Source organism: Buceros rhinoceros, unplaced genomic scaffold (assembly GCF_000710305.1).
Source record: "Buceros rhinoceros silvestris isolate BGI_N320 unplaced genomic scaffold, ASM71030v1 scaffold37771, whole genome shotgun sequence".
Classification (NCBI taxonomy): domain Eukaryota; kingdom Metazoa; phylum Chordata; class Aves; order Bucerotiformes; family Bucerotidae; genus Buceros; species Buceros rhinoceros.
The window spans coordinates 7,558-29,298 of NW_010393170.1; the positions used below are offsets into that span (position 1 = coordinate 7,558).

General features: G+C 45.6%; 1 protein-coding gene across 1 annotated transcript in view; it reads right to left on the reverse strand.

Moving 5' to 3' along the window:
• Window positions 1-4,053: 4,053 nt before the first annotated feature.
• Window positions 4,054-21,741, reverse strand: part of RNFT2 (ring finger protein, transmembrane 2) — a 25,605-nt gene continuing 7,917 nt past the window's right edge. Inside the window, exons 7-10 of the mRNA XM_010144765.1 lie at window positions 11,376-11,525; window positions 7,083-7,148; window positions 5,947-6,048; window positions 4,054-4,188 (exon numbers count right to left, since the gene is read on the reverse strand). Coding sequence (XP_010143067.1) covers window positions 4,054-4,188; window positions 5,947-6,048; window positions 7,083-7,148; window positions 11,376-11,525 — 453 coding nt within the window. The remainder of the gene's footprint in view (window positions 4,189-5,946; window positions 6,049-7,082; window positions 7,149-11,375; window positions 11,526-21,741) is intronic.

Genomic DNA, 21,741 nt, shown 5'->3' on the forward strand with positions numbered 1-21,741 from the left:
CAATAGAAATTTAAAACTACAAAATACAGAACAGGTGAATATTTTTTTTCTGACAATATTTATTGGAATGCCAGAGTGAATTTGCATGTAACTGCGATCACACTTCCTCAGTGTTCACTCTGCATGAACATGAGTACTTGAATTTCACAAGTTTTTTAATATTTACAGAAAATGACTTTGGAGCTTCACAAATATCCACTGAAAGCATCTGGGTACTGAACTGCCGTTGTTAGTTACCTCCATTATTAGTTACAGATGCCACCCAAGTAGAGACCAAACCAACCCCAGTGGGATTTAGTTTCCATGAATATTCACAGCATCACCTTTCCAACCAATGTGAAGCCCACAATTTATCAAGGAAAAAATCTTCCTATCCTCTTTAGTCCGTCGGACATTTGCAGGTGTTCCAGTCTGCTCCCAGATGCGTTGCTAATGGAAGGAAAGAGGTGAATGCAGTGAATACACAGTTCTTGCACATTCCTGATTTAGTACGATTTGGATGTAAACTCTTGCGGAGTCACTGTGCAAGTTTCCACCCTCACCAAAGCCAGAGCAGAGCATCTGCTCACTGCTGATAGGAGTCCTTAAAGGCTCCTGCTTATGGTTGGATGTGGCTTCTCTCTTTTGTAAAAGGAATTTCATATGCTGAGACTCTTTGTACATATTTATAATGACTTTAATAAAAAAAAAGAAAATCAACTGTTCAATGGCAAAAAAAAGGCTCCGGTTTTTATTTACTCTCTGAAACTGGAGAGAATAATTTCTCTCCAAACCCTGTTTTTCCATGGATATCGATGATGTTCTCATCAGTTGTCACTTCTCTTTTGTAAAAGGAATTTCATATGCTGAGACTCTTTGTACATATTTATAATGACTTTAATAAAAAAAAAGAAAATCAACTGTTCAATGGCAAAAAAAAGGCTCCGGTTTTTATTTACTCTCTGAAACTGGAGAGAATAATTTCTCTCCAAACCCTGTTTTTCCATGGATATCGATGATGTTCTCATCAGTTGTCACTAGAACTGAACTTCCCCTGTATGTTTTCTGGTCCAAATGACATGTTCTAGGAGAGGGTGGAACGGTCCTGCCTCACAAAACCATGACCCTAACCGACCCGAGGAGGGAGGGCTTGGCAGACTGCACACCCCACAAGCTGCTCCTTCCACAGAGCCCAGGCCAGAAGAATGGGGACCGAAGGATGTTGGTTTAGTTTAACAGCTGTATAATAGTGGCCTGAGGTAAATCTTTTATCTTGCAGGAATTGAGATGATCTTTGCTTCCAGGAGAATAAATAACCACAGCATAAAAATTCACCTTCTACTGAGCAGTGATCAATTTTAACAGCCTACCGAGTCACGGGCACCCCTTTCCTCTCAGGTAGAGGCTCTTGCCCTAAAAAGGTCTCTCCCACAGACCACAGTGCTGCATTTTGTCTCTGAGGGACATGAACAGCCACAGAAGTTGCCTGTTGCAAAGGTCACCCAAACTACAACTTCCCTGGGTTGCTGTTAAGACAAGGGAGAACTGCAGTGGGTTACCTGTGCCCAGGTGTCGGATGCCGCTGAAGCACATCACCGGAGGGGCCAGGCTTCTGTACAGGGTCCTGAAATGCTGCCTGACAGTAGTGAGGGACAGGAAGAATCAAGAAGAATCAATGAGATGAAGCAAAAGAAAAATTAATCCTTAGAAGCTCTTCAGAAAATGGTGATGCTGGTGCAGGGGTTCTCGTATGGGTACCAAACCACTTGCATTACACAGGGATTCTTCCGCTGTGGGCTGGTACGGAGTCCCACTGTGTGAGCTCTGAGTCCTTGGGCTGGAGCAAAGTGTTCAACTCTATGATGATGACAATCCCCTCTTTCTGACACTGACAATGGGAGAGATCTTTCAATGAAGAAAAGAGGGACTATAACAATGGCAAAAAATACTGCCTGGACTCTCCCTCTGATTGCCTTCCTTCCTTCCCACCAAATAAAAATTAGCACAACAGTGCATCACATGCGATCTGTAGTGTTAGGCTCATAGCGACCTTTTCATACACCTCTCCAAGTACATTTTCCAGGAACACAAAATCAGAATTAGAAATGGTTTTTCAAACATTTTGAAAGCAGATACCACCAACCCTTCAATGAATTGGCATTGCACCGAGAACCGATGCTAACACCCTTCAGAAACTGCCTGCCCCGAGAATCAGTAATTGTCCCTTTTCCTGGTGAATACACCGGGCTATCGTACAGAACAACATTACTATGCCCACTGAAAACCTCGCTCCCTTCCTGTGGAACTCTCTTCCTGCCCCCCCCCAAAGCTATTCCTACTGGAGACAGCCACTGGATTCCTTGGCTTAGCTCTTCACTCTCACGGGATCCATTTGGCAAGGATCAAATCACTTTGTTTTGGAAAGTAAGGCTTTTCCTCCTCTACTTCCCTGCATCTCCCAAGCCGGATTTGGACTATTCTCCTGCTCAGGCTCTTCCTCTCATCATCCCTCCTCCAGCCATACTGTACTATTATTTCCAAAGAAATGTTGAGCCTTAATCCTGTTACCATTAGCTCCTGTTTGCTTTAATTCTCCTCCCTGTGGAGTGCCACAGCAGGAAGGGAAGGCGGCAGACAGTACCTAGACACGGGCTCATTTCCCCCAGGTACAGTTCTCCCGGATTATCCACTCAAGGGGGATTGTAACCTTATGGCCATTTCCATAGTAATGAGCAGGGAAGGTGCCGCAGTTGCCTAATGAGGCACTTTCTCGGGGCGTGCAGTGAAAAGCAGAGGTTGTTTAGCAGAGAGAAAGCTCCACGACCAAACAGCAACTCCATTTGCATGCGAGTGCCACTGCAGCACCCCCAGCGGAGATGGGAATCGCGGTGATATCGAGCGCGTTAATTTGCCTGTTAACAATCCAAGGTACCTCCTCCAAGAGCTTTTGCTGAGGTCGAGATGTGAAATCAAGTCCCCACCATCACAGATGCATTACCCAGTTTGTGGACACACCAGGCTGGCTCCTGGAGCAATGCAGCTGCTTCGGTGTACCTCTGTAATCCTCACTAAACCCAGCCTCTCCAGGGGCCTGTGCGCTGCGCTCCAGCACTCCTGGCACCGGCAGAGCCAGGCCCAGGGCTGCACATTCCTTCTGGTGTTGGACCCAGGCAGGTTCTGGGTAATGAGGGACACTGTAAGTAAGCCTTGCCTCAAGTGGCTGCGCTGAGGAGCATATTGCAGAGATCCCTGAATTTGTGAGCTGCTCTCGGTCAGGACCTTGACTTTCCACCTAGACGAATCAAATGTGTCTTTAATCCCTCCCTGCCTCCCACTGTTCTGCCCATATGCTAGGAAATCAGGAAGTCTGACCATGACAATTCAAGAGGAAAAACACTCTCAAGAAAAGCAAGTGTCATTTCCAGCTCCACTAGCATGGGCTTCCGCAAGTTCCTTGAGATTTTGTTAAGATGGTGACGTGCAGTTTGGGGAATCAATTGCAAAATTGTGGCTGCTGGGAAACGATATTTGTCCAACCCCGACTAAACCTGGGGCATGAGGTTGGGAAGCTTTGTTTTGGAGGAGTTCTCAAAGGGAGTATAACAGCAACAGCATAATAAAAGTTACAGATTCAGGGAATCGGGGGCCATTTAATGTGAAAAACCTCACCAGTACTCCGAGCCAGAGGAGGACAGCTTTCTTCCAGCACATCAGGTTGTACACATGCAATTCACAGTACACTTGTTCCATACACACAATTTTTATCTATTCTAAAAGGACACAAAAACCCAGGCAACATCCCAGGCGTTTACAACCACGTAAATTCAAGAAAAAGTCTTGGCTGTAGCTTAGCCATGGAGTTTGCCGTAACATAAACCACACCTTTCTGGCCTTTTGGGATTAAGTTTCTGGCTAGTAACAATCGTCGTTCTGATGGCTCCTGGAGAAACAGAGCTGGAAGAGAGAGACTAAGACAACAAATCCACAGGCAGCTAAACAGGGGCATGGGATCGCCAGATTGTCCAGCTTTGTCTTCTCTCCATGCGTTATTCCACTTTTGGGAATGTGTTGGGTTTAATACACCTGGAAATGAGCAGAGGTGGTGCCATCTTTCCAGCAACGCAGGGTTTCTACTGTGACCGAACGACAGAGGGGACAGGTCTTCTCCCTGTCAAACCACAGGCAGAGGCATTCTTCACAAAACACGTGCTGTGGGGACAAAAGGACGTTGGCACAGTGAGGGCAGGAGGTCCAGCCTTGTCCCCGAGGGTGCACACAACAGGACAGCCCTGGGCGCGAGTGAGGGCCCAGGTTCAGGAGGGCAGTGCAGCAGGTAGCACCCCTCACACGATACCAGATGAACTTTGACAGTCCTTTCCACCTCAAAACATTCTATGATTCTACGACATGAAAATAAATCCTGGCCTTGCTAGTACATTGGTTTGCCAAAGCTAACGACGTAGTGCTCTGTTTCTTAATATAGCAATAGAAAGGAACATTAACAAGGCCTGTGATGTTTGGGCTAACTAAGAAGTTGAGCACGTTTTCTCTACCCTGTTTCCATCCTCCATTCCCTGGGTTATTTTACAAGTCTTAACTCAAACAACCCCCCTTTCTTCCCACTACTCTTTACCGCATTTGCTTTTTTCTGCTCTCGCCAACCAGCCCTAGTCAGTAGCTTCGCAGACGCCTTTACTCTTCTGTATAAATGTCAGGTTTCAGGCCCTGCCTTCTCCTCTCATTTCTACACTGAGCCACAACAGGATTCTCCGTCCAGCCTCCCCTGGGTACAAACAGAGATCAGGAGGGATGGCTGTCCAGCACACAACCCCATCAACCCCGCACTGGAAGGGCAGGAACAGGGCAAGAAGGGAGCACGTATGTAAGAGGCTGAGACCTCCTCAGCACCATGGAATCAGCAGCAGTTATTCATCAAAATCTCGCCTCTCAGAAGCACATACAAAGGCAGCTTCTCTGGGGTTTACGGCTTGGTAACATCTGCCCAGATGTGCACGGGAATAGTGAGAGACATGTTTGATGCACAGGTAACCTACTTGCTTTACTTCGGAAACCCTGTGATAAAGCATGGGAATGTTAAAGCTCTCCGGAGAAAGGCTCTTGAGCTTTATTTCAGTATCAGAAGAGAGCACATATCCCACCACATTCACTCCTGGAAAGGACTGAATTGTTCTGCCTGAGGTTTTCCTGCACACACCCACACGCCAGCCAGAGACAGGCTCCGGGGCGCAGAATTTCAACCCCAGTAACAAAGCTTGACCAACCGAAGAGAAACCCTTGGGGAGGCATCACCAGCGCAGCCACAAGGCTATGCCTTCAGCTGGCCTCCGATACGTTAACGGAACCCGTGGCAGTGTGGTGTGTTCGGAGGGTTTTACCTGCACCAGATTAGGATCTCTGCACTACTCAGGGCATGCCATTCTTCAGCTCTAGGTTTTCCCAGTGTTTACCAAATGAGAAAAAGGACAATCCCCAGTCACTGGCAGTGGAGACCCACTTCGAGATGCAGAACTACTTTTACTCCTGACCAGGTGTTCAGAGGCCAGCGCGTGGTTAGACAGTCCTGCACCAGTCTTCATGCCCCCTATCAGGCTCATTCCAGATCTGCACCACTCTTATAGCGCTTCTTAACTCGTAATTTGGTTGTCCTATGGACTAGCCAGTCTTCCCCAGGGTCAGATAAAAGCGTTTTGCATTCTAGATCCAAGATCGGGACTGCCAGGCTGGTCTTTTCCATCTCAATAGCCACGATCAGCCCCTGAAGAGTGGCTCAGCTATCCTGAATCACTGGCTGTGTGGAAGAGGGCAATAAATATTCCCGAGGTCCTACATCAAGATCCAGCAAATGATTTTAGAAGTTCCTCAGCTAACTGTGCCTTTCACCAGCCACAGAAGTTAACCGAATGAATGCCAACCGGGGGACCTGATGGGGGAAGCTCTGGGTCTTACCTGGCACATGAGGATCAAAGGTTCCCTGAATTCTGCTTGGCAAATGGCACAGATGTCGCCGGCCTCACTGCACTGCTGGCTGGTAGCACGAACTCCGTAGGTCTGTTAGAGGTGGAAAAAAATGCCAGTGTCAAAGGGCTGAAGATATCTGGTTTGTGGCTGAGTGTATTCAGAGACCCTGTTCTTCACAGCCAGATTCCCTGCCTGACCCGGGACAGACACCGGTGTCATGTCACTGTGCGTGGGGAAGAGTGACTTGGGCACGAGCAGAAGAACAGAGGGTGTCTGGAGCTGTGAGTTCTCTGTTTTGTTTTCCCCTCGAGCTGACTCCATCTTTTAGTGCCTCCACTCGTGGAGCAATGATAATGAAATTTAATGAGCTCAACAGGGAGCTGAAAGGATTAATTCAGCATCATTTGCAGAGGTGTTTAGATAGTGGGAGGTATTATTATTAGCAAGTCAGACAATAGAAGAAAGAGAAACAGCAGCAGCACTCACAGGCTTCCCACTTTTCTTTTTAAATACGTGGAAGGTAAATGTTGTTTCTCCTGTTGTAACAGTACTAGTGGAAGTGGAAACATGCAGTGGGAAAACAACCGGCCCAAGCCTGTAGCATAAGCAAGGCAAGTTCTAACGAACTTCTATCGTGTTACATTCCTGTCCTCTACAGTCTTTGATTTTGCCATTTGAAAATGAAAGTCCCAATATTCCACTGCAACAGATCTAAATATCAGCACTGTATAATGCGATGCCCGGGATAATTTCTGTGCACTGTAGGGTCTCTTTTAATGTCACTGCACATCAGGCACTACATGCTTCTATTTAAAGTCTTTCTCACACTCTGCACTACAAAGTTTTGCCAGCTTCTTGCAGTTTTGGCCTCAGTGAATTAATCCATCTTACACAGGGCTTCCAATCTGACAAACCAGGCCAGACTAGCAACAAACTCTTACCATAGCTGGGCAGGGTAGGCAGCAGAAAAGGTTCCTAACGGCCCTGACAAGAGATACCAGCTTATCCAGCCATGGGACGAATTATTTTATTCTATGATCCTGATTCACTGAGCAATTTCCAACTCCACCGTTCAACAGTAACAAGGTTCCAGCTATGAAACTGCTCTAACATGTGTGACTTACCTGTGGGGTGCAAAGGACCTTCAGTGCCTTCCGGACACTTCCCACACGGCCACAGATGTCAAAAGACTGCAATGAAGACATTGCATTTCAGCTACTTTTCACAAAATATGTGCGTGTACAGTCCAGAAACTCAGGAAACAGTGTCTCCAAATGGATACTTGGAGGGAACAAAGATCCCAAGTAAAACAGTGCCAAAAAAGACTTAATGGTGGCCACGAAATACATAATAAATGTAGTTGACAGTGCAGAAGGGTAGCCAAACCAGCTCTGGTAACCACTGACTGAAGATCAGGGGCTTTACAGGACAGAGGGAGGAACAGACATCAGGGGGTTGTGGTAGGGTAAATTGCCCAGCCCCACTAAGGAGGAAAGGGCTAAAAAACGGCCTCATTCCCACCCTGAGAGCTGAGTACCTGAGAAGCCTAGAAGTGGGGTTAAAAACTGTGGCTAGCCTGAGAAAAGGGGAAGGAAGGGCAGTCTCTTTGCATGGAAGAGGCAGAAAACGGCTCTCCTCAGCCTCTGGGGAAAAGAGGAGTTTCCAGGGCTGTGCAGCCCTGCCCGCAGCTTGGCACTGCAGGGTCCACAGCATATTCTGAAAGAAGGGGTGGGGACTGCCTGTCCTGCTGCAGAGACTATTTAGTGGAGAAGCAGGACTCAGGCTCAGGTGCTCCTGTCCACTTGAAGGGTAAGAAACTTCAAATGCTAGGAATTGACTGAGTTTCCAGCACCCTGGTACTTCACAGACACCCAAAGATGGCCAATGGCAGGGACAACACCAGGTCCTTTTCTTCCCTCCTCCATCCATTGCCCAGCAAACATGATGTAACTGCATCTGGAGAGCAGCACTCTCATCATTCTGGGCTCCTCATTAAAGACTAAAAGCAGTTCAGAGAAGGGCAGAAAATGAGCCTGCAGAAAACGACTTCTGAAAAGAGACTGAAAGACATAAATATTTACAGCTTGGCTGAGCAGTACAAAAGCAGGGGGAAAAGATGATAAACGGCCTACAAATATCAAGGGGCTGAGCAAGAGAGGAGACACTCAGTGTTCTTAAAGTGAAGACACTACTACTACTAATAATAATAGTAAAAGGGAAAACAGCTTGAAAACCTAATCCATTCTGCCAGCTTCATCTTCCCTGTCTGCTGGCAGAACCCAGGGAAAAACACACTGTGAACTATCAAGATCTGAAGGAACGATTGTGCAAAGAACAGCCCCGCGTTAGCAGGGAGAAGGGCCTGCAGACATACCAAGACCTTCTAACCTGAGTGAGAGGTGGCAGGAGGGCAGGGAAGAGGCGATGCAGACTACGCAGAGCTGTAGTGGACCAGCAGTGCGAAGGCACCAGAATGCCGGGAGTTGGCTTTCTTTCTTTTTTTTTTTTTTTGGTTAGTATGATTAAGTGGGCTCACTGCAGGGAATGCCAATGAGATCATTGTGCAGTAGATGTGGAATGAAATGAAGGCACCAATAATGCTTCCAGTCAGCACGTAAAAAGGCTCCCAGGGTCCTTCCAGTAATGCTTCCAGTCAGCAGCTAGCACTTGAGGCTGCCGACTGCTACAGACTTTTTGTCTTCTGACGAGGGTAAGGGTGAGCCCTTTTCCACAGTGCATTTCACAGCTTCTGCTGGATGCTTTGCTTATAGCATGACTTCCAACCCCTCTGCTCTGGCTACTCCTCTCTGTCCATTTCCCTTCTTTTTTTTTTTCCTCTGGAGTTTCCTGTACCCACAAAAGACACAGCTTTCAGTAGTCTAACACCCATTTATCACCCCACGCACTGAAGTCTATGCTGCATCAGTCAGCTTTCCACCAGTACGATTGCAACAATTGGTTCGCGGACTGAGAGCTTCTCTTCAGGATAGGGTAAAAACAAGACCTGGATGCCCTTTCTGATGGACACCTGGGATTTCTTCGCCAGAACTAGACATTTTTGTTGATGAGTCCAGCCAGTGACACCAGGACAGCTCCCATCAGCCGCACTCTCCACGACCTCCGGCAAGTCGAGACCTTTCTTTGTGTAGGGGAAGGGGATGAGGGGATGCAGCCCTAGCTGAGCCCTGGATTTTTGCCAGGAGCACAGAAGGTCTGAGTGCCAAATTGGCTTCTGTGGTTTTTCTAATGTGGTTTGTGGCTTTGCTAATGTGGACTCCTTTGGGTATATTTTCAGTGTCTCATGCAAGGAATTAGACCTGCAGCTCTCATGATTGTAAATGGGATGCACACACCTAGTATTTCATGATCTGAATTGGAAGAGTGTGCTCCCACCGTTCCTTCACTTCCAAGCAAAGTCTTCAGCGTGCAGAGGTCTAAGCCTAACCTGGACACATCTGTGGTGCAAAGTTGCTGCCATACAGTGACCTGGATCCTGCTCCTAGGCCTATCACCCTTCGGCTGGCCTATCCCTCCATTTACAACTCTGGTGAACTTGATGAATTAAAGGAAGAAACACGCTTGTTAAAGGCACAGGCTGTAGCCAAGGCACTGTCACAGTATGCCCACCAGTCCAGGTCCTAAGTTCTAGTCGAGACCAGTAAGTAGCTGTCCTCTCCTCACGGAGTTCTAAATAACAGATCAGCACAACTTTTCCAAATGAGGTTGCCTTTCCAGTCTAAATCAACACTACCTATCCCAGTACAGAAACATCAAGTTAACTCAGAAGAACTGCTTGTACCTACCTGTCAGGACCCTGCGTGCATTAACGGGCCTTCATGGCCCTGACAAGCCTCACTTGGGGTCTCCACCCACGGGGTCCAGGAGCTCTATTTAAGCTCAGCCCTGGAGATCTCAGTTCATTTGTGAGCTGTGCTATGCAAGTGCTGCTTCCCAGTTCAGCCCCAGCTATACCTGTGCCTAGCTGCAGACCCCACTGCTCTGGGCACCCCGGCACACGGAGTGACTGCCCACCCTCACCTCGAGCCTACCTTGTTGCTATGGCTATGCCCTGCAACTGCAGGATTGTGTCTGCCCTGGCTGCTTGCACCAGACCTGATCCCGACATGTGGATTGGTGTTCCAGCTTTGTTTTGGACCTGCTTCACCACCGGAAGATCTGGACTCTTTGAACCTGTCTATGACCTCCAGGCCCATCCCCTGCCCTGTTTGTGTGCTTCAGGGCTAGGTGGATGGTCCCCACTGCTTCTTCATGCTCAGGGCTTCTCCACATGTAAGGAATGGCATGCAGACCTGCAGGTAAGTATCCTCTTCCAGGTGCTGAGTAACTTTTGCAAGAAGGGGCACTAGAAGGACCACATGAAATCTGTCTTTGTAATTGTGATCTGTATACCTGGCCTCACAAGCCAGAAGTGTTGGATACTGTTGTCTAGAGTGGATCCAGGCAATGACATCTCTGTAACAGTTCTCACCCACAGCACAAAGAACAGGAAACATACAGCTGAGAGAATGGATGGAGGTGCAGGCAACTACACTCATGTGCCTTCCACTCTGGTTTGTTTGCTCTGTGTATCTCCTCTCTATTCTTCAGTCTGCTTCTGCAAAGTGGTAGCCCCTTCTCCCAGGCAGAGACAGGTACTAGGGTTGCAGCAAGCTTGACTTGGCCTTTCTCAGAGGGATGGACATCCCAGGAATGTCATTGTTTACTTGAGCTGCTGCTCTGCCCCTAGGCAGGGTTCAGTACGCACCCTGTAGAAATACAACTATTTCCAGACCTCAGACTTGCTTCTACATAAGTCACATCTATCCATTTACAATTGTACAGGCAGACTTTGTGCTCTTAACATTCTTGGTTTTTGAGGAAACATTAATTACTCTGGTCCACAAGGGCCTAGGGTGGGACCAGAACTACCTGTTTTATCTAGGCAGGACTTGGATGACCCTGTCTCCCCCTGCTGCATTCAGCATCTGAGTGACAGAGTACTCACAGAGTACTCTGCCTTGAAAGACAGAGGAAGGCTTAAAGAGGACCATTTAAGTGTCTGCAACCTTCTTCCAGTGTGGCATGTAGAAGTCTGGAGACAGCTAACATGTCTCCCAGTACTGGTCCCTCAAGACTCTACTCCCATTCTCTTCTAGCCTTTATAGAAAGGTATTGGAAAGCAGTAGTGACTTCATAAGCCTGATGCAACAAGATACAAGCAGTCACAGGTCTTCCTCTACAACACCAGTGCCATGAAGCAAAATGCTTTTGGAAACTAAAAGACATGATGTCCCCAGCTGCTGCAGCTTCTCTTCTTGGGGAGTGATAGCAACAATCAAAAGGTCTATTTGTTCCCTTCAGCTTCTTTCTCTGCCCATGCTACAGCTCCCACAGGTTATTAATGAGGTGGTACTTGCCTTGCAGAGGCTATACAGAATGATCAGGATCCCACCGAGGAAGTAGCTGCTGGATGGATCATCACCCATGATGTATTTATACCATAGCTGGATGGGGACAAGGGAGCGGAACAGCTGGCTCAGCTCCTCAATCACCAGATAAAACTTCCCCTGTAAAACATTCAAACAAGGGATTCACAATTGGTGTCAGGAAGTCAAAAGCAGAGGACTTACGAGGTGCAGGGCTTGAAGTTTGCAGGACCCGTGTTCACTGCCCACCTGTGTGCTCTGTGAAATGGTGCAAAGACCATTACCTGGGAGACGCACCTTCCTCTGCAGTCAGCCTTTGCACCAGGGGGGCCTATTAAGGATAACTAACACTTTATTTCAGAGTGTTCCTCTTGCTCTGTCACCCAGCTATTCTACACTTTCGACTCAAACTTTGAGAGCCTGTTATGGATCTACACTCCATTGCATGTCTGGACAATGCTACAGAACACTGGCAGCAGAGGCTGAGACTTACAGAGATTAATGTGATGTAAACTGTAGAGACTATTAATGAGAAAAGGAATGCAAGGTGGGTTTCTTTGATCTTATACCCCTTCTGAAGATACAGGGATTAAATGCGAGGTGACAAACCTGAGTTGTCAGGTCTTCCTGACAACCTTCTAGATCATTCCAAAGAATCATCACTTAACAACTTGCCGACACCCTTCCCCTTCCACCCAGGCGTGTGTTGGCTCTTGTACAGTACACAGAGGAAAATACCGGTGCTGAAAAAAACCCCACCAAATGCTTGAGGCATTTTTAAACTTGGAGATGCCAAACCTTCCCGAGAACCTTAAGGAAGAAAAGGGCAGACAGGGGAAGCATTCTGGTTCAAACACTTTACTCCGAAAAGAGACTCAAAGAACGGGCAACATCCTTTGTAAACTTCACCAAAGCTGTCCTTGCCATTCTGATGTTTACTCCAGTGAGAAAGCTTTCCTCCCTTGAAGGACACCTGCAAGTTAACAAATGCCCTCTTGGCTTATGAAAACCATGAGGCGCAACAACTGAAATAGATTTTTTTTTTTTCCTATTGCATCGTTTCTATTTTAAAGCACCCAAGACTAGAGGGGCTGGCTAAATAAGGCTATCTGATTCAGGGCCCCCAGGCTTAATGAGGACCTGTTTGTTCTGTCCCACGCTGTTTAAAAGGGAGAACTGCTGACAGGGCACTAGGTCAGAGCAAGCTGTGAGCCCTGAACTATGCTTAATCTGCAGTGACATTATCTGGACTGAAAGGTTTGGTTTTGAGATGTCAAAATTCTTTTATTTGATAAGAGCATGGAGAAGGGGAAATTCCCTGGGAATTCTGCTGTGTTGTCCCAGTTAGCTTTGTCATCAATGATGTCATCACAGGTCAATTGTTAATTGGTGAGATTTGGAGTGGGGATTAAGTCCTCCACAGCCCATGAGGCTAGCAGCAGCTAGTGCGCTTCCCTCGGGTCTCAGAGATGAGATCACTCGGCAGGCCATCCTGCTGCACCGAACAAATCGAATCCTTCAGAGAGCTCTGGCATTCTCATGATCTCATATCCCCCCTGGGACAAGGAGTGAGGTCACACCACTGGTTGCTAACAGACCTGGGCTGCTTTCTTTCTCACCCCCCATCCCCTCCTCCCTGTAAATCCCAGGTGGCATCACATAGCAAAAATGTAATAGCAACAATCTGGGGTCCTAAATGCAAGCAATTTATTAAATTAGCACAGAAGTCTCTACCCAGCCTCGTGCTTCAATACCATCATGGTTTATTTCAGGAGCCCCTGTGACAGAGGGTCGCAGTCTGCTAATGACTACGCTGTCACTTCCTTCCCTTCAGACAGGCTGCTCTCTGCCACCCCCTCCTCAGGCAGCTCTGATGAAAGCTCCCAGCAAGCTGAAGGCAGCAGCCTGTTTACTTTCTCTGTCTTGTTCCTCCCACCAGGCTGAGACTCATCTTCCTTTATTTAGCCTTGCTTCCCTGGCAGGCTGGGCTCAGACAGGTCACTGCTTCCTCACTCGTTGCATCAGATGGAACTTCTGGATCCAGCACTTGTGGCATCAAAGCTGAAATTTTTCTACAATAGAAGCTTTGGAGGCACTAAAACACCAGAACCCACACCAGGATTTAAGGGAAGATGGGTCACAGGCAGCCCTAGAGGTCCAGACAGGCTGTGGAATTGAGCGGCTCTAAAATGAACATGCAGCGAGCCACAAATTTCAATTTTCTAGCCACAAAATCTCCACCCTTTACAAAGCTTTCATAATGCCTTTAATGCAAATCTCGAGTTTTCAATGGTAACTGCAGGGTATCAGGGTTTTTCAGCAGCTAGATGCTTGTTAACACCCTCACAAGAGTGACGTTAAGTTTTAAATAGATGTCTCTCCCTTCAGTCCATTTACACCACCCACTCCACCATTACAGAGAGGATGTTGATAAGCTTAGTGATTACAGCCAGGAGGAAGGAAGGAATGCAAGAACAGCTGAGCACCATTGAGGAGAACTGGTGCTACAGTAAACACTTACAGAGATGGAAACCTTGTCAGGTATCTCAGTCCTCAGCACAAAACACCCGCTGGTTTTAAAACTAGGAAGAGTCCCTAGAAAAACAGCAGTAATGCTACAAAGGGCTGCAGCAGAAGCAGGGTCTTCCTTGGGAGCCAGAAGCTTAGAGAACAGGTTGTTCCCTATAATCTCAGCGGCAAAATTTAGCCCTCTGATAGCAGCAACTTAGTGCAGACGGCACCCGTCACTTGTGTGATCAATGTACCTTCCTGTCCTCAGATTTTCAGCTTTTGATATCTTGGTTATCTAGGTTGATGTTTTCAAAGCCAAATCTTTGTCTGAAAACTTCAGCTGAAGTATTTCAGCTATTGCTCATCAAGAGCAGGAAGAACTGTGTGTTACATTAAACACAAAACCAACTATTTCTCCTGGGCATCTGACTTGGAACAACAGCTTGAAAAAACGCAAGGCCTGCCTCTGTAGGGTGACTTGTCCTTTTTCATGAAAATCTGTGTAAATCTGGGAATCTTTTATTGATTACACTCTATAGACATTGAACAGCTCTTTAAGATCAGCAAAAGCTATTTTTGGTGAGCCAGGTCCAGCGTGACTGGGCTGCGCCGGAGCCAGCCCTCCAGAGCAAGCGAATGCCTCGCTGGACTGCAGAGAGGAGATGGGGCGCTACCTGCCATGACAGCTCCTGGTCAGGGTAGAGTCAGACACCAGAGAAGAGGCTCTGCAACAGGTTCGAGCTAAGCCTGACTAAAAAATGAGAACACCACTGTTCTCCTGCTTCCTCTGTGGGGTCGGTTACTGTAAAAGCTAACAGTCTACTACTGGTGCTATCAAACACTTCATTAGCACACTGTGGATTTAATTATAGCAACTCTGCTGATGAGCCTTGTGATACCACATGGTGAAATTTTGATTCCTTTTTTTCCGGAACATTTTGTTAAAAACTAAGTCAATGAGTCATGTATAACCCTCCATGTTCCTCTACCTCCTTTGCTACATAGACATACCATTTTCATAGTTTAAATCAAGCGCTTATTTTGGAAGAGCAGAATTCAGGATTTTCATACAATTGCAAGCTTCCTCCTGTGCAGGCAGCATTGCACAGTCTGTAAGGATGTGATCACATACTATTTTCTCACAGGGTGAGTGGTACTCATTAACCATGTAACTTTTTTTAGTATTTTGTTATGTCCTCATTACTTGATGGCAGATCTGTGTCCTATCACTTCATGCTATTTGAGCTCTGCTCAGAGTAGCAATTACTAAAACTTCTTCAGTCTCTATGACATCACCTCTACATAAAAGATGTAAAAAAAAAAAAAAACCCCCAAAAAACCAAACCCAAACCCACAAACCCTTATTTTCATGTTGCTGGCTGACAATAAGAGACAACTATTCTCTGCATCTAAATGAAAACTTCAGACATGGAAAGACTAAGGTTAGTTTTGGTGTCCAAGCTGAGATGTCTGGGATTAGACTTTTTATAAAGCACTTAATTTTATAGATCACATTACCATTAAAACTTAAACCACTGACTTCAGCCTGCAGCTGTACATGACTCCTCTAGAATCACACAGGAATTACTTGGCAAAGGAAAGGATGGAATTTAATTCTCCAGTGTAGCATTCAAGTTGAACTTGTAGAACACTCTCCTCTTCCAATGGTCTCTTTGTTCTCTGTGCATGCCTCAGTTTCTACCACAGCTTCTTTCAATACCTCGCCTTGCTTCTTCATCCGTGGGGTACAGTATATACTGGTGATGGACAGAAGAAGGCTAACAGAAAAATATTTTTTAATTAAGTTGAATCGCAATATATACACTCCAAAGGGGACAAATTACAGCTGCAGAAGCGACGCTAATCCCCACACAGCCTAACCGAGCACTGACTCTGGTCTCTTTTGACATAAGGCACATAAGTGTGCCTGTGTGCCTCCGCAGAAGGAAACAGCAAGGTTTTACACAGCGGAATTAAAATGGGATGTAAGAGAAGTGAGAGAAGTTGCAATGAGGCAACTGTAAGTGGTGATTAGCACTCAAGGGAAGTTCCAAGTCTCACTTGTTCTGGTGCCAGCAGTATTAGGACATATTCTGAAACAGGAAGATGCTAGAAAAAAAACTTTTGAGACCTGCTGGCAATTTGGATCAGAGGAGAGCAGGCTCTGCTGAGATTTCAGGTCATATTGCCAATATAAGAAAGTGTTGGGTAGGAGCAGTAAACAGGATTGTGACAGAGGATGCTGGTGAAAATCCATACAAGACTAATGAGATGCAACTCCAAGGTGGATCTAAAGAGGAAAATTGGATTTTTAGTGCACAGCATTTCTGAAAGTCACATCTTGTATCTTAAACTGGAAAGTTAAACTTGGAAGGCAACTTCAGAAAGTTTAGTAGCAGCGACGTTCAAAGAATATGAGGGTGAGGGGCAGAAGAGGGTCCCAGTTCCTACGTTTAGTTTTTTTTTTTTTTTTTCATAAGAAATAAACCCCACACTTCTGACTCTGGGACACAACGTCTGTCCACAGGCTGAGTGGGGGAGAAGAACCATGACATAGTTCCCATGGCTCTACAGGATCAAAGCTCAGATTGTTGTTCAGGAAGAGTGAATCTATTTCTGAGTGAATGCTCCCAAACAACACCCAAGATCAGCAAGCAGAGGCTAATGAGAGGGAAGGCTACTGCCAGTCTGGAGAGAGCCACACCGGTTAGCCACGCTGTTAGAGGAGACCAGGATTAACTGGTACATCGTACAGTAGAAGAGAGCACAGACAAGGAATGGGAAGATTTTTACCTTTTTTTTGATAACACATTTATGTGTCTGCTCCCAGTGTTTGTTTTAATGCTCCTATGTAGTTTAATCAGCACCTGGAGGACTCAAATGCTCCAAGAGACCTTGTTTTTTCTCAGGATGAAAAAAGTACACAAACTTTATGTTAAATAATTGATAAATACCTGGTCTCCTGATGAAAGAGTCTGCAGGGACATTAGAAGGCTGCCGTTATCAGCATCGTGATTACCACAACTTCCCTCTGGCACTTTCTCCTAATGTGAACCTTCTGGAAGAGGCTGTGGCCTAGAGACAATGCTCCAGTTTGTCCTTTTTCCGCCAGTACAGAAGGATGGACTTTGTGTCATGGATTGTTTTACATGAATGCTTAGTGCCAGAAGAGCTTGTTACTCAAGGAGCACAAAAATTCGGCGTGTGCCCGTCGTTTGTGCAACTAGTCATGATGGAGGAAGGTTGATCTGCCCAGTGAGAAAGGCGGAGCACCAGGACTTTGGACCAGGGTATCCTGTGGAGCTGAGCTCTGACACAAGCTGGAGGCAGGCTGCAGAACAAGTCTAATGGTTACACGGTAAGTGCTGATTTTCCTTACAATAACTGTTTAACTATACGTGGTTGTGCAGAGAGACAGAAACAGGTGGTGACATAACCAAAGGAGCCGTGGACATGCTCATGTTCCATTAGAACGTGGAAGAGCACCGGGGCCACTGGAGCTCAGGTCTTACTAGCTTCAGACTCACAGAATGCAGTTAGGACAGATCAACTGACACTGTAATTCATTGCCTTTAGATAGTTTGCTCCAGTTGAACGATCCAAATTATACCACTTCGTGCAAAAGACATTCTGCTATTTCTTTCATGTCTAAGGTTCAGCTTGAGAAGGAATATGGAAAGCTTAATGTGCCAGTTTGCGTGGCAGAGCTGTAACCATCTATGCCAGGAAACATGGTATGCACCTGAAAAATGAATCTGGTCTGAAGTCCAAGTGCAAAACTGTGTAAAGAATGGCTGCCACACACAGGCCCAGTTGTCTCCAACCACGTTTGATGAGATGGTACTTTAAAAAAAAAATCACAAAAAAATCAACCAAAAAAACCACCAAGCAAATATTTTCAAGGATGGAATGAGGAGTCCACAGTGCTAGTGTGGACTAGTATTTGCACCCTTACCACTGACACCAGCACAGAGAAAAAACTTCACATCAGTAGTGCAACAAAAGCCTCATTTGCAATGTCTAGATCCAGCTTGCAAACAAAACGGACAAATATTTATTCAGTAGTAATTCTATGCTGCATTTTCAATAACAAATTTTGAATTTTCCATCTTCTGGAAATACTGCCCCTTGTAATTTGGCTGCATATCTGTATTGAGCATGCAAAGAAAAGTCTTACTTAGGGCCTTTCCTATATACCAGCCATTACGTTTGTTGGAAAAGAAGCATGTCCTTGTTATCTTTCTGCCCCATAGGGACACACACACAAAAAATAATCCTGGGATACCAGTTTCTGACAGTTCTTTTGGTTTGCTTTTCTTTCTCCCCTTCCCCCCCCATGCTTTGCTCCATTCTCCAGGATGCCAGCTTAGATTGCTGACAACAGCATGAGGAGGGGATGGGGGACTTGCAGACACCTGGGATTTCCTAAACGAAATCTTTGGCAACTGTGTCTTTTTATTATTTATTTCCTTATTTTTAATTCCACCCCCCTCAAGCTGTCATTCCTTAGCAGTGAAAATGAAAAGCTGCCATTTATGTGTGTACAACAATGGAGGCTTCTGCAGGCCACATGGCTCCTGCAGTTTAATTTACGTTAATTCATTTTATATTGAACCAAATGATCTTATTTCCCTTTTTTAATGGAGAGCCTTCAGCATGCAGGGTGGAAGCCAAGCCCCCCTTCCATGGCAATGATGAGCCCAGCTGCTATTAAAACTTGTACTCAGCTTGATGTGCCTGTCGCAGCTCGTGGGGGAGGAAGGGACGTCTTTAGCCCCAGGTATGCTTCCCCTCCAACCGCAGAGGTGCGAGATGGTGAGATGGGTTCCTTTCCTTTTTCCACTTTTGTCCCCTATTCGCAAGCTCTTCCTCCTCTGTCTTCCAGCCTGGTTGTAGTCCCACTGCTTCTTTTGGAACCTCTGTTTTCCAGGCTGATTTAGAACCTGGGAAAGTCTGGGATTATTCTGTCCAATTTTCAATCTCCCCTCATTGTTTGGAGGGGTTGCTTCATGTCTGAGATACTCAAGCTTAGAGAACTCCGGCTAGTTGTGTCCTGATAATACAGCAGTCCTCATGCTTCAAGCACTCATGATTATGTTTACTGCCCTCTGTATTCTGATTGTAAAGACAAGGTGCTTTTTCTGCCTCTTAGTTTGTTTTTCCTCAGTTAAAGCATAAACTGATGCTATAAATCTAAGAGAGTTCTTAATGTCATCTTAAACCAAATGTTGCCCTTCCCCTGTGTAGGAATACATGACCCAGGTATGTCAGGTTGGGAGAACTAAGTGCTCTAGCCCAAATTTGTAGTGTATTCACTACGAGAATGAAAAGATGCATCTGAGGTAAGTGGAATTTAGCATTATTTATTTTCATTAATGATCTTGATGGAACAGAATAGGCTTATCAAATGTGCAGTTGACACTAAACTGGGAAAGGCTGTAGACACACTGGAAGGAAAGATTATAACCCAAACTCACCTTGACAGACTGGAGAAACAGTCTGGAAAACACGGGGGACTGAAGACTAAGAAGATCTGGAATGAATGATCTCTGAGAACAAAGACTCAAAAATTGGTGTTGCTCAGTCTACAGAGAAGACTGAGATGACATAGGAAGATTTTGATGTTGCAAAGAGTCTGTTCTTGCTCCAGTCACAATAGCTATGGAGAGGTAACAGACTTAAAAGAAGGACATTGAGGAGATGCCTCTTAGTAGAAGAGGCTATGCAAGCACCAGTGAAACCCACGTGGTATTTGGAGAAGACCAGAATCTCAACAAGCAGCATGAAAAGTCAGACTGCCTTTGGAAGTGCCTTTGAACTTGTGAAAGGAGGAAAATCTGATGAGCCTGCTTGGAGGTTGGGTGCAGAATGAGCAAAGTCCCTGATATCCTGTCCATGGGCAACTTCTACCATCTGTTACTGATGGCCAGCAGGAAGGTACTGCAAGGAAGCTCAGGAGTAAACACCTTGATCCAGTGCACTGCTGTGCTGAACTCTGTGCAGCAGAAAAGTTCTCAGTGTGTGTATCTCGAAAAGAATCTACTTGATCTACTCTGAGTTTAATTTCTATTTCTCCTGCAGCTTGCTGCCTGCTCCCAGTGACAGCCATCCAGGAGCTCATAAGCTGCAAGCTAAGGTGCAAGCAGAAACACTACTACAAGCACAGGGGGAGGAGGAGAATAACTTTGTATCTGGCAGTTAAGAGAACAAACAACTTGGTAAGAATTTGGTCAAAGTTAAGGTGCCTAAAGCGCAGTGGAACTGTTCTAACTCTGCAAAACTTTAAAAAAAAAAACCATTTGAAAAAACTCATCTGAAAATTAAGATGTGTAGCATTGTGCTGAAAGGTGGAAGGTAGGATGGGTCACCAGGTCAGAGCAAGCGCTCAGCTACATGGTTACCAATTACACTTTCTACAGCATCCTGGGGTTCTCTTGGAGCTCTCCCATCTCAGTTTGATCTTGCTTAATTTGTTACACCAGATCGCATCTCATCCCTAGTTGGCCTAATGGATGTGGTATAGAGTAGGGGATAAAAATAAATCCAGATCCATAAGGGTAGGTAACAGCAGTTTCAGATGTCAAGGGACAGCAAGACCATCAACAACATCCTAAGACAAACAGGGACTTCAAGTGAGAAATACTGCTATCCAGAAAAAGTTATTAAAAATGAAGCATCTGTGCTCTGAGTCATTACAGGCCCTTGACAGATGTGATCTTACCAGCCTCCCACTGTAGCTGCAAATAAAGACCCCTTCTCTTTCTTCTCTCCCGACAAGGATTAATGAGTACTTGGGATAGCTCTCAGACAAGCAAGCAAAGGCTGTGAACCTTTTCCAACGCTGCAATTTATCTTGGGAAGACTATTCACATAATTTTTCCCTCCCTCCCCAGGCTGGATTATGCTCTGACCTAGCACATTAATCTCCCAAAATAAAATAATAATAATAGAAGGGGAAAGAAAAAGCTGGACAATTGCCAGAAATAAATTAATAACCATCTCAAATGCCCTGCTGTGCAGGTACAAACTGCTCAACTCCCCTGCCACCCATGTCATTTGTAAGCAAAACTATTCCCAGTTTAGATACCCCATAACTGCCCTGCCTGAGACTTTCAGCGATTAATGATAGTATCTTGCATCTATCTTGTGCCTTTCACCCCAACAGCTGCCAGAAAATTTCTTTACTGAATGCAAATAACACACATTGCTACATTTGCCACTGAAATTTAGATGCTGCTAAGTGGAGGAAGAGGCAGCATGACAGATCTGTGATTTTTTAAAAAAAAAAAAAAAAAAAAAAAAAAAAAAAAAAAAAAAAAAATGTATTTCCAGCGAGAATGAAGTGAGATAGTTTCAAAAGTTAGGGCTAGTCTACAAATGATTTAATAAACATTTGTTAACCATTTAGTTAAATTTCTTCAGCTGCGGTTAGAGCTGGCACTGCCTTTTGTGGCATCAGTAGCTTCTATTTCATACTGTTACTACTTTGACCCAAGTGGAAAGCCCAAGAGACAAATACTTGCAATTTTCTTCCATTAAATGAAGAGACTTGTGCTTCAGAAATAACTGTTTACAAAGAGTACTCAGAAAACAAGACTTAGCACAAAGTCAACCAGAAAAGCAGTTCTCTCGCTGCTAGCAGCTATTCCTTCTCAAGCAATGCTTACCCCTCTCTCTGGACTTTACTTGCTGGTATTCCCAAGCCCTTGCTCAGGTCTGTGATGGCTCAAACTGGTGACTTTCTGCCAAAGTTTCAGCAGAGATTTTTAAATTTTGATTTTTATTCTTCCACCATATTTCATGTTGCAAACATGCTGTAAAGGTATCAGATTATCAAGAGGGAAAG